Here is a 13,885-nt window from a genome sequence, read left to right as displayed (position 1 = left end):
CTCAGGGCCAAGTTGAGATTATTTCAGCAAAACTAGGTTGACTTAAGAACAATGTAATCACCATATTCACCCAATGAAGAAAAATCAGTTACCTCCAAAGAAAAATTTTGATAAAATCCAGCGTTAAATGTTTAAAAGCCTCTTAGAAAAACAAATGCCTCTTAGAAACCTAGGAATAGAGAGGAGCTTCCTTAACATACGAGTGTATATCTAACAAGCTATGGTAAACATTTTATAGTTGCTATGGATTAGAAAGTTTGTCCCTCTGAAATTCATGTTGAAGCCTAATCCCTAATGTGATGGGAGGGGGCGCCTTTGGGGGGTGATTATGAAGGCGGAGCCCTCAGGAGAGGGATTAGTATCCCTGACAGATAGAGGAGCTCTGCCATGTGAGGATACAGCAAGGAGACCGCAAGCAAGGCAGGAAGCGGGCCCTCACCAGGTCCTGGATCTGCCAGTACCTTGAAATTGGACTTAACTGGACTCGGGAACCAACCAGAGAGCTAAATTGTTAAGCCACCCAGTCTATGGTATTTCATGAAAATGGTATTTTCATGAAAAATGAAATGAGACATTACTTCAAACTGAAAACCCAGGGGCACCTGACTGGCTCACATCAGTTAAGCATCTGACTCTTGATTTCAGCTCAGGTCATGATCTCACGGTTCTTGGGATCAAGCCCTGTGTCTGGCTCTGCATTGGGTGTGGTGCCTGCTTGGGATTCTCCCCCCCCCCCCACCCCGCCCTCCCTCGCTCGCACATGCGTGCAAGCTCTCAAAATAAACAAAAAAAAAAAACCCAACAACCTGAAAATCCAAAAATAATCTGCAAATGAATCTTTAGAATTAAATAAATTTAGAAAGGCCGCTGAACCGAAGATCAATATGGAAAAGTCTGTTGTGTTTTATCAGCAAATGAAACTTTAACAATCTTATTTCCAGTGGTTTCAAAGAAAGTATCAAATGCTTTAAGAGTAAATCCTAAAAAATTACATAACTACAGTGAAAACCCCAAATTGCTGAGAAACTAAATGGGGAAATACACCAGAAAAATATATCTTTTATATTCAATCCTCCCAAACGGATCTGTAGATGTGATGCAATTCCAGTAAAATCCCAACAGATTTTTTTTTTGAATTGGTGATGGCTTTTTGAGGATCTTAAACCGATTGTAAACTGTACATGCAAATGCAAAGGATCAAGAATAGACAAAATACTCCCGGAGAGAAAAAAGGTGGAAGAATTTACAATACCAACTTCAGGAATCTGATAACACAATGTGGTACTGGCGTAAGGATGACCAGCGAGGCTAGAGGGAATAAACAGGCAGAAAGAGACCCATACATTGGATGCAGTTTATCACAAAGGTAGCGTATAATGGCAAAGGTAGCAATGCTTATCAACAGTAGTATAAATTATGGTATTTTTTTTAACATTCATTTTTGAGAGAGAGCATGAGTGGAGGAGGAGCAGAGGGAGAGGGAGACACAGAACCTGAAGCAGGCTCCAGGCTCTGAGCTGTCAGCACAGAGCCTGAGGTGGGGCTCGAACTCAAGGACCGTGAGATCACGACCTGAGCCGAAGTCAGACGCTCAACCGACTGAGCCACTCAGCCACCCCAATAAATTATGGTATATTCTTTTAATGGAATATACAACCATGAAAATGGGTGTCAACTAGACAGAATAACATGGATACATCTTGACAAATTCAATTTATATTAAGCTCAAAACCAGACGAAACTTTTAGACATCAAAAGGTAGTTACATTTGGGGAAAATGATGATTAAAGAGAATGTGAGGAGGACTCTGGGCAGCTGGCAGTGTTTTACTTTTTTGACCTGGGTAGTAATTACGAAGGCGTTGATAATGGAGATGTCCATTTTAGCTTTACAGGAAAACCGCAAAGAGAATTCCCATATACCCTACACCTAGCCTCCCCTATTACCCACGTCTTACATTAGTATATTTGTCACAATTAACATACCAATGAGCCAATACTGACAAACTAACGAAGGTATACTTGATTCAGATTTATTTTGCCCTTCTGTGCCGGGACCCTGCGTTACATTTAGCTGTCGTGTCTCTGTGGCTATGATAATTTATCAGGCTTTCCTTGTTTTTTTTTTTTGTTTTGTTTTTTGAAGCTTTTAATTTTTTTTTAGAGCAATTTTAAGTTCACAGCAAAATCAGAGGAAGCAGAGATTTACCACACAAACCCTTTGCCCCTCACATGCATGGCCCCCCACTACCAACATCCCACCACTAGGGACACTTGTTGCAACTGATGAACCTACGTTGACAAATCGAGTTTTTTACTCTTGGTGTTGTCTGTTCTATGGGTTTGGACAACGTTAGAGATGGACCCGTTACAGTATCCTGCACAGAACTTTCCCTGCCCTCAAAGTCCTGTGCCCCACCTAGTTATCCTCCACTCCCCTCGAACTCCTGAGCTTCTCACGGTCTCCAGTTTTGTCTTTTCCAGGTTATCATACAGTGGGAATCATACAGTCTGCAGCCTTTTCACATTGGCTTCTTTCACTCAGTAATATTAAGTTTCCTATGTGCCTTTTTGTGGCTGACACCTTGGTTGCCTCCAAGTTTTGGCAATTATGAATAAAGCTGCTATAAACATCCAGTGTGCAGGTTTTTGTGTTGGCTATATTTTCAGTGATTGGTTTTTGGAATCAAGGAGCATGTACTGTTTTTATAATCACAAAAATACAGAAATAAAATCAATACATTTGGTTGTATAAAAAAATAGACAAAGAGAATATTGAGAAGAATTTTAATTGATTCATCACAAAAGCACTGAGCAAGCAAAATAATGTTAATAAAATTTTTTAAATAAAATATTTAAAACAAAAACAGCAGTGCAGAAAACAGCATTAAAATGTTTGCAAAATTACATCTTAACACTTCCATATTCTTTCTGGAATGCAGGCTTTTAAATTTTGGAAACATGTTACCTTATAGGCAAATAAAAGAATGCACGTGAACAGATTCTACCGAGTTATAACCTGGAAAACTACTTCCCTAGCATCTTACCACCAGACAGCAGTTAAGTGATTTTTAGAATCAAAACAATATGAGTAATTCTTTGCTCTTCAAAGAAAGTATCCAAGAATTATACTAGAAAAATGTGTGCATATGGAGGTGTATTTACATAATGTTATCACGAGTTCTCCGGCCTAGATATATTCATTTACTAACCTCAGTTATATTACTATAAAATAGTAATAGTTATATTACTATTCATTTTGTCACCCCCTTCGCCAGATGTCTCAGAACAAGATGTATTTTAAACATGCAAAAATATTAAAAATGTAACCATATGAATCATCTAAACGAAATGGGCATCTATTGTGTTAATGACATCAATCCCCAGTAACAAGTGTACTAAAGATTAGTACAGTTAGCATTTTCACACTGAAATGAATGAAATGACAATAGTGCAATTACTACGGTTAATTTTCATTGAATCTGATTACAAGTATGTCTTGATTGATATGATTTGCAAAAAGATTAAAACATTAAGCTACAGAATTCTGTTCTACATCAAAGGATATGGAAATTTTGCTCATTCTTTATTTACCATAAAGATGGGAAAGCCCTATTACAAATTAAAATTCGAAACACTTTCTAAATATTTTGAAACTCAGTTGCTATAGCCAATACCTATAAACTAAAAATTTTGTGTACAGAATTTGGGAATTACCATTAAAGATTGGGCATGGAAATTATTTACCTATCTTTAAATTTTATTTGCTTCTGATGGGGCATGAGGTAATCCCTGTGCAAAAGTGTGCTTCATAAGAGAGAAATGGTCACATTTCTGTGGAAACCACCTTGCTTTGTCAATGTTTTGATGAAGGAGGCATGTCATTTTCCAGTTAGAGCTATCAAGTTTCATAATTAAGGATTCCAATGCTAGTCAGTATATATTATCCAAAGACTTTTCCTTTTTTTGAGTCCCCAGATACTTTTCAACAAATTTATCCCTCACTTTTTGACTCATAAGAAATAAAACTAATACAGGTTTATGTGTATATATGTGTGTCTTAGTATTTTTATTTTGGTATCTATTAAATAGTTCCTATTATAGGATATGGGGCTGTCTGAAATCGTCCACACAGTAACTGTTCTATAGTAGAGACTGGCTTTAACTATTAAAATTATATACAAGGAAATTAGGGGTGTTGCAGTATTTGGTTGCAAATAACTTGCCATCTGGTGTTGGGTCAGAAAATGCTATTTCATCAGTCTTGAGAAAACAGCCAAACATGAAGCAATTCCTAAAAAAGAGGAAAAGACAATTTAACAATGGAACTAATTTAAAATTCTGATTAAACGTTAGCATACGTATTTTAAAGCAGTCCAAATATAAAATTTTGATCTCTTTGAGCACTTTTTTTTTTTGGTTTATTTATTTTGAGAGAGAGAGTATACGGGAGGGTCAGAGAGAGAGGGAGAGAGAAAGAGAGAGAAAGGAGATGAAGACAAAAGAGCTAGGACAACTACATGCAATGTGATCTACACAGGAAAAAGAAATGCTATGACGGACGCAGAGACACATGACAAAACTGATATATGGACCATACAGTAGAGGAAAGCATTACATCAACACTAAATACCCGGTATTTGATAACTCAAGTATGCTTACATGAGGGAAGATCTTTGGACTTAAGAAATACACGCTGAAGTATGAGGGACTAAAGGGGCGTAATATACATACCTTACCTTTAAATAATTCAAGAAGAAAGTAAATGTTAAAACTTGATGAATTTGGGCAAAGGTAAATAAGGGCTTCTTTTTCTATTCTTGCACTTTTTTATAGGTTTTATTTATTTTTGAGAGAGAGAGAGAGAGAGAGACAGAGGCAGAACACAAGCGGGGAGGGGCAGAGGGAGAGGGAGACACAGAATCCGAAGCAGGCTCCAGGCTCCGAGCAGTTAGCACTGAGCCCGACACAGGCCTTGAACTCACCGACTATGAGGTCATGACCTGAGCCAAAGTTGGACACTTAACCAACTGAGCCACCCAGGCACCCCACAGGTTTGAAATTTTAAAAATATAAAATTAAAGATTGGATTCAATTAGAAGTTAAGATTTAAGTATATGGTATACTATATAATTTCACACAAAGTTTATGGCTGAATTTACTAGAATCCAAAGCAAAATACTGGTTTGATTAAATAGAGCTTACTGTCTCACTTATAAAGTGACATCAGTTATAGAAAGAACATGAGATCTCTGTGGGTTTGAGTCCTAACTCTGTCATTTTACTCTGTGTAAACGTGTACTAATAATCCCTGGTGAGCCTCTGTTGCTTCTTATGTAAAACAACTAGGGGCGATATTCTACCTTTGTAAGGATTTAAACATATGTTGCCTGTATAAACCAGAGAGAATGAAGTCTAAGGCCCCTCATAGAGGATAGCTGCCACTTATGTTACCTGTATTTCAACTCACAGATGTGAGAAGAGATGTGTTCTCAGATGCATGTGTTTTTATTTTTCCTTTAAGGGAAACTTCTGCTTATAGATAACCTACTTACTGCCTTAGTACCCAGCGTATGATCTACACTCATCACTACCTGAGAGCATATCAGGAATGCAGAATCTCAGGCCCCACTCCAACCTACTCAATCACACCTGCATTTTAACAAGATCCTCAGGTGATTCATATACACTTTCAAGTTTGAGAAGCATTGGACTACTGCCTGGTGGAACTAGGTTAGATACTGGAATTTCCCATGCCAAATTTGTATCTCTTAGTATAAAATATTTAACATAAAATATAAAAAATAGAGGTACTTGAGGGCACCTGCGTGGCTCAGTTGGTTAAGCATCCGACTTTGGCTCAGGTCAAGATCTCGCAGTTCACAAGTTTAAGCCCCCACATCAGGCTCTGTGCTGACAATTCAGAGCCTGGAACCTGCTTCCGATTCTGTGTCTCCCTCTCCTTTTGCCCCTCACCCGCTCATGCTCTCTCTCTCAAAATAAACATTCAAAAAAATAGAGATTTTTCATAATTAACTATCAAATAAAATCATTATAGACACTAATTCTCACTACTCCCCTTCATAAGGTATGTGCAGGTGACTAGGATTATGGTCCAACACTGGATCCCACAGCGGTCTTGGGTGTTCTTTCCTAAAAAGCGTACAGGACTCACAAGGCTAGATCACTCCTCAAAGTATGGTCCCTGGATTGTAACCTGTTCTCTTAAGTATAGAGGTCGAGAGAGTAAGTGTTGTGAAACGAAACTCATCCGTCCAACCTAGATCAGGTATATTAACAAGCAAGTAAGTCATATCACTAACAGTTTAGTGAGTATGAAGTGGTATCTCATCATGGTTTTGGTTTGCGAATCCTTGGTGGCAGCCATATGTATTTCAAAGAAGAACTGTGTATTGGAATCCTTTGCCCATCTTTAATTGGGCCATTTGTCTTTTTATTGTTGTATAGGAAGAGTTCTTTTATATATACTGGTTATACTGGACTCTTATTAGATGAATTTCTCCCATTTTGTGGGTTGCCTGGCTAACTCATTTTTACATTTAGTTAGATTTATAAGTCTTCATCAATTACCGAGTCACACAGTAGTCAATGAACAATGAATGTACAATTTCTGTAGCTCTTTTTTTAAGCCTGTATTTTGTTTGTATAAATTATATTTATTGCAATGTTAAATTTCACATCTGCTGAATCTAATAAAAATGGGGACTTGTATGTCTCATTTTTTTATTTTGTTTTCCTATTTCATTTTCTAGCAATTCATTTTCATTTTATTAAAGTGTTGCTCTGCAATTAAACTAGTCTTTCACCACAGGTGGTTTAATAAGCACTGGGCTACAATGTTTCACATTTGGAATGTTGTGCCCTAAACTGAGTACATCTAGTGTATTTGTTTGTTTTCCAGTGCCATTGCTGGCCTTAGCCTGACTTTGGCAGTATTTAAACAGAAGTGTCTTTATAACATCGTTCCCTTTGACTCATAAACCAGGAAAGGTTCTGGGAAAGACAATCTGGGTCTAGATCCATTTTATTTTATTTTATTTCTTACCTGAGAGTATCCACCAGTCGTCTTGCAATGCGCTTTCTTCGTTTCAGTCTGAAGACCCAGATTCTACTTATTCCACAGACTGCAGGTTCTGGTACATCTGAACATTGCCAAGCCCGATGACATTCTTTAGAGCTTGGACCCGTTGGTTCAGACAGGACACGGAAGGCCTACAATGATAATACAGACGCATCTAGAGCTAATAGTACAGTTGAGTTCACATTTCTTTGTAAAAACCATTCCTCAAACAAGACTTAAGTATCTAAAATTAATCTTATTACCTTCACCAACAATGTTAAAATTCTGATACTTCCTAGATTCTTATCCACTTATAGTCACACAATGCATGGGGGCACCTGGGTGGCTCAGTCGGTTAAGCATCCAACTCTTGATTTTGGCTCAGGTCATGAGATCAAACCCTGCATTGGGCTTTGTGCTGTCAGGGCAGAACCTGCTTGGGACTCTCTCTCCCTCTCTCTGCCTCTCCCCCATGTGCAAGCTCCCTCTCTCTCTCTTTCTCTGAAAATAAATAAATATGGTCACACAATGCTTAAAAAAATACTGGTGTTGAGATATTCCCATATTCCAGTGGATTACATACCATTACGGAACTTCCTTCTTCTATTGATCAAAAAATTATAAAAATCAGACTCTTACTTTTAATATAGTACTTAAACTTCTCCCATTCTCTCCAGTCTAAACTGCATTTATTTATGATATCCTAAAAAAAATGATAACACTAAAGATTTTTGCATATTAACTATGAAATCTGGGTGGTATTTAAGGATCTTTAAAATAGTACAGAGGATCCATGTATCCTTCATCTGGCTTCCTCCAATGATTATATATTCTATAGGTGCAGTACAATATCAAAACCAAGGGTTTAACATAGGTATAATGTTTGCATATATTCCCATGTCATGGAACAACTTATCACATCTGTATCCATAACCAGCATACAGAGCTACTGGATCATCTCAAGGATCTTTCTCTTGTCTCTGTGTAATAATGTCCACCTTTTCCCTCAACCATCTCTGAGCCCTGGCAACCTCAATCTAGTCTCTAACTCTATAATTCTGTTATTTTGAGGATGTCATATAAATGGCAGCATACATCGTGTGGTCTTTGGAGATTGGCTTTTTTCACTAGCACAATGCCCTTGACGTCTGTCCAAGTTGTTGCATATATCAACAGTTTGTTCCTTTTTATTGCTGACTAATATTCCATTGAATGGATGTACCAGTTTGAGTGATCATTCACCTACTGAAGAACAGTTTCTTTGTTTCTAGGCTTTGACCACTACCAAAAAAGCTGCTATAATCTTTCAGGAATGGGCTTTTGTGTAGAGTAGGTTTTCATTTCTCTGGGATAAATAACCAGAAGTAGGACTGCTGGGTCATATAAATGTAGGATTAGTTTTTTAAGAAACTGTCAAACATTTTGTAGTCCTAACATTTTATGTTCTCTCCAACAATGTCTAAAAGATCTACTTTTCCCTGCAGCCTTGCCAGCATTTGATATTGTCACTATTTTTTATCTTTTTTTGAGAGACAGAGAGGAAGAGAGAGACTCTTAAGCAGGTTCCACACTCAGCGTGGAGTCCAATATGGGGCTCCATCCCATAACCCTGAGATTGTGACAAGAGCCAAAATCAAGAGTCAGACACTCAACCGACTGAGCCACCCAGGTGCCTTGTCACTGTTTTTTAATATAGCTGCTCTGATAGGTGGGTACTTAAGTTTTAACTACCATCAAGAAAACATTGCTCTTGAAATACAAAAAAGTAGAAGAGAATATATGTTATTTAGCTATATTTGCTTATTATCACTACATAAATAGTCTACTTCTTTAGAATAAAAGGCCAAATTGACTACTAATACAAACCAGCTGCTTTTCTCTCCAGCTTCTGATAAACACACGAGGGACACTATATTGTGTGTGTGTGTGTGTGTGTGTATACATATATATATATATATATATATATATATATATATATATATATATATGTATATATGTATGTATATGTATATATGGTGAAAAAAGAGAAAATAAGGAAGAGTAATAAAGATAGTAGAAATGAGGGGAGAAAGGGAACCACTTACACAAAGGTAAAAAATTTATGCTAGTATCATTTTCAGATGTATTGAGAAATCAAATATTTTTAAAAGGAAGAGACCTAAGTGTGGGATCCTATAAAGTCAGGTAAAAAGAACACCTCTGAACTATAATTCTCCTTAGCTAAAGATTATACTATAAGCTCCTTGAAGGCAAAAACTCTCTCTATTCTAGAAAAAAAGCTGGCAACCTTTTTCCGTAAAGGGCCAAGTTATAAATATTTTAGGTTCACTGGGCCATGTGATCTGTTATACCTGTTACAAAAACAACCAGATAATATGGAAATAAATAAGCATATCTCTGTTCTAATGAAACTTTATAAAACAAGTGGTGGGCCACACATGGCCCAGGCGCTGAAGTTTGCCAACTCCTCTTCCAGAACATTGCTCATTAGTATCTAAAATAGATTCTAATTAAGGGACAATAATTATTTTGCCAAATATATTAACCTGCACTAAGCCACATCCTCAATATCTGGGCTCTACAGATTTGCTTATTTAAAATCACTAGTCCAGGTATGGAAATGACTACATGAACACAGGACAGACTTACTTATCCTGCTTTTTATATATGGCAAAATACCAAATATAATAGAAATGACTTCAATTATCTATATGGTCCAGGATACTTTAGCAGGGGAAAATGTCATCAATGGTAGCATTTTTTTTTTTATTATTATTTTTTAAGTTTATTTATTTTAAGAGAGAGAGAGAGAGAGAGAGAGAGAGAGGGAGGGAGGGAGGGAGGGAGGGAATGAGCAGGGGTGGGGCAGAGAGAGGAGAGACAGAATCCCAAGCAGGCTCCACACTGTCAGCGCAGAGCCCGATGCAGGGCTTGAACTCACAAACCACGAGATCATGACCCGAGCCAAAACCAAGAGTTGGACACTTAGCCAACTGAGCCACCCAGGCACCCCATCAATGGTAGCATTCTTAACTGCTTATTGAAGTCTTCACCCAATTACTTTATTTTGCTCACACATTATGCCAATAATTTAAAAGACATATACCACACCTGTTTGATGGGCTCTGCAATTAAACACCCAACTACTCTCTTTTCATCAGATATGAAGAGAAGAGTCTTGGTTTTGTTTGGACATCTGGGAACAACTTGGTGGAAGCCCAATTCGTTATCAACAAGTTCCTGGACATCTTCTACCTAATGATGTTAAAAAACAAAAGAGATTAATTTGTTTTAAAAAGAACAAAAACTATATATACATTTATGTATAGAAAATGTGTACCTTTTACTTCTATTTCCTAAATTTGCACACCCCCAAAATTAATTTACTACTGATGCATGTATCTGCCACTTTGAAAACAGAGTTTGAAAATCCTATTTTAGGGGCGCCTGGGTGGCGCAGTCGGTTAAGCGTCCGACTTCAGCCAGGTCACGATCTCGCGGTCCGTGAGTTCGAGCCCCGCGTCAGGCTCTGGGCTGATGGCTCGGAGCCTGGAGCCTGTTTCCGATTCTGTGTCTCCCTCTCTCTCTCTGCCCCTCCCCTGTTCATGCTCTGTCTCTCTCTGTCCCAAAAATAAATAAACGTTGAAAAAAAAAATTTAAAAAAAAAGAAAATCCTATTTTAAAGAGCACTTTCAGCAGAAAGAAATGCAGATGCCTAGGGGGAGTAAGGGGTGGGAAGTGCCAAAACAGATTTTGTTTCAGCTTTATTCAATGTGCACTGAATATATCCAGCCCATGAGACACGCAGTAACAACATAAGAGAGAGACTCTGGGGTCATTAATTTCTCAATACTGAAAAATTTAGTTTATCTTTCACAAGTGAAGACGAAGGTAAAAGATAAGCAATAGAGCCTTATCTGTTCTCTTAAATCTTTGACTGTCACTTCATCTTGTAATTCTAAATTTAGTTTTGTATAAACCACTATGAATTTGACACCTGCATGAGAACCAGAATCACCAGAATGAATTAGCTATCAGCAAAGGGGTTTTACACTTCAACATGGGTTGAATTCTTGGTGAGAGGAGAGGGAGTAGGAGAACAAGGATTAAGAAACTAATGTTCCATACCTTTCTGATAGCATAACTCGGATCATGTGGCAGGACCAGCAAAATTTTCCCATCCCAAAACTGTGCTACTATACGTTCTTTTTTCCAGCCCTGACGAAAGAAAAAAAACTCAGTTTAATCTGAAGAGAGAGAAGACACACACACACACACACACACACACACACACAAAACCATTAAACAATTTGGTCTAGAGAGGACAAAAAGATGAACAATGAATGATGCGAAAAAGGACAAAATCTGACTAAAGGAATGTGGGAAGGGAAGTAAAAGATGCCTGAAATAAAGTACCTGTCCTCAAGAGACTGACACCCTACGTGCTGGGAGACATTTATATTATCTACTATAAAATAATGGAAAGTCAATTAAGAGGACTTCATAAGAATATAGAGAAAAAATGATGAATTATTAGGAGTGGGAAGGTAGAAGAGGGCTAGGATAAGCAGAGTTTTAATAAACCACACTAAAAATATTATAGGAAAAAAAAAAGAAATGCATTTGAATAGCAGGTAGAACATAAAGGACAACAGGATGCATTATACTAGAAACGTGCTTGATGAAAAGGTGGAACCTCTCCTTTCAGAAAAGAAAAAGCCTGGAGAAATCACAGAAAAGCGGTTTTTCTAACTCTATCTACAAAGAATACTCCTACTAACGTGAGGAGGTATGGGGAAGTAGGGTCTCCTCAAGTCTTTGAGTTTTATATCCTAATTGTGCAGCTCTGCTCAAAAGGCTAGAGTTAAGGATGAAGGGTGTTCACTCAACCTAGAACAACACTTATATCAGGATAGAAAGTCTGAAATGGCACTTTTATTAAAAGTTAGCTTTTGGGGCACCTGGGTGGCTCAGTCGGTTAAACATCTAACTTTGGCTCAGGTCATGATCTCGCAGTTCGTGGGTTCGAGCCCCATGTTGGGCTCCGTGCTGACAGCTCAGAGCCTGGAGTCTGATTTGGATTCTGTGTCTCCCTCTCTCTCTCTGCCCCTCCCCTGCTGACAATCTGTCTGTTTTTCAAAAATAAATAAATGTTAAAAAAGAAAAATTTTTTTAAGTTAGCTTTTAAGTACCATCAGCCTCAAATATTAAGACAACAAAACTGTAGATGATATTTAAAGATACAGATCTTCCAATATTTAAGCAAAAGAAATGTACCTTTTAAAGCAGTTTTACTTTTAGAACAAATTGAAAGACTGTTTTTGACTTACTGTATATTTGATCCCCTCCAGAAATCTGTGGTGGTGCTGGACATGTTGCATTTCATCCTCAGGGTTGGATGCTGTGTAGATCATGCCACAGGACTTACACATGGTGGCTCCAAAATGTTTCTGACCTGCGTCCTGTAATTGGGAAAAGAACAAGTCCATCTAAACACATCACAAGTAGCTCTATATTTAGTTCATGTAACCATTCATTCAAATTTCTCCCTATTTTTCTTTTATGCTGGCACAAGTGAAATACTAAATGAAAGTCTGGTTACTATGTCCCCTCCCTCCACCTCCTAAACAAAATGGAATGAGAAGAGACCTAAAAATGCAATAAACTGATGCAAGAAGTGAAATGGTCTCTTTGATGGTATAAAAAAAAAGTCAAGATTCTTTCGCTTGACCCATAGTTCTAAGAAGGAATCAAATCAAATCAAATCATAAAGATAATGGCTAAGATGAACAATAGAGCATAATTATTAAGCTCTTAAGTGAAGAGACCTGAAAAAGCCTTGTTTCAAAGAGGCAGGGCAAAAACCTCAGGACTTGTATATTCATTATATAGTGTTTTTCCTTAAGTGATTAGGAATATTAAAATTCTTTGCCCCAAAAGTTGATAAAAAATAAATACAGTACATAATAAAAGTTCAGAAAAGCACAGATAAATTCATAAATATAGAAAAGTCAGGAATATTCACTGTCATGGCTTATTAACTTCCATTCTATCTCATAACACATTGCCCAACACTATCAGTTTGAAAATCTACTTGACTAGTTTAAATGCTACCAGTACAACAAAGCTGGAATATACACAACTCAGAATGTCTATAAACCATGTTAACTCTGCTAAGACAACATGTCTGCCTTCATGTTCTAAATGAGAGCCACATACAGGAGGAGCTTTTAAATTTACTCACAATGATGAGCTGGTCTTTTGTTTCTTTATTTGTATCTCTAGTATTAGTACTTTTCTGTGTATTGATCTGTTTCAAGAGGTTAGCAGATATGATGGATCCCACAGAAGACTGTTCAACTAAAGATCTTTGAAATAAAAGTTAATAAACATTATTTAATAAATTGAAATGTCTGAGAAATTACGATGAAAACAGCTATGTCTATAACATTTGCAGAGCACCTTGCAATTTTTAATGCCTTCTATTGACAATAACTTAATGAAGCAATAGGGCTCAGAACAATGAGAAACCGGAGGCCCACTCAGAGAGGATCAGTAACTTACTCAAGGTAACTAGTAAAGAGTAGCAGTTGACTTAACTCTTAAAAAGTGATTTTAGGGGCGCCTGGGTGGCGCAGTCGGTTAAGCATCCGACTTCAGCCAGGTCACGATCTCGCGGTCCGTGAGTTCGAGCCCCGCCTCAGGCTCTGGGCTGATGGCTCAGAGCCTGGAGCCTGTTTCCGATTCTGTGTCTCCCTCTCTCTCTGCCCCTCCCCCGTTCATGCTCTGTCTCTCTCTGTCCCCA

At 37.7% G+C, this 13,885-nt stretch overlaps 1 protein-coding gene across 1 annotated transcript in view; it reads right to left on the bottom strand.

Moving 5' to 3' along the window:
• Positions 1 to 2,772: 2,772 nt before the first annotated feature.
• ESCO2 (establishment of sister chromatid cohesion N-acetyltransferase 2) overlaps positions 2,773 to 13,885 on the bottom strand; it is a 30,122-nt gene continuing 19,009 nt past the window's right edge. The window contains exons 6-11 of the mRNA XM_045461311.1: positions 13,325 to 13,448; positions 12,411 to 12,542; positions 11,209 to 11,298; positions 10,192 to 10,335; positions 7,066 to 7,232; positions 2,773 to 4,293 (exon numbers count right to left, since the gene is read on the bottom strand). Of these exons, the coding sequence (XP_045317267.1) occupies positions 4,161 to 4,293; positions 7,066 to 7,232; positions 10,192 to 10,335; positions 11,209 to 11,298; positions 12,411 to 12,542; positions 13,325 to 13,448 (790 nt within the window). The 3' untranslated portion in view covers positions 2,773 to 4,160. The remainder of the gene's footprint in view (positions 4,294 to 7,065; positions 7,233 to 10,191; positions 10,336 to 11,208; positions 11,299 to 12,410; positions 12,543 to 13,324; positions 13,449 to 13,885) is intronic.

This window comes from Leopardus geoffroyi, chromosome B1 (assembly GCF_018350155.1).
Source record: "Leopardus geoffroyi isolate Oge1 chromosome B1, O.geoffroyi_Oge1_pat1.0, whole genome shotgun sequence".
NCBI classification, from domain to species: Eukaryota; Metazoa; Chordata; class Mammalia; order Carnivora; family Felidae; genus Leopardus; species Leopardus geoffroyi.
The sequence above is the reverse complement of the archived record's forward strand: the minus strand, read 5'-3'. Positions and strand labels throughout refer to the sequence as shown.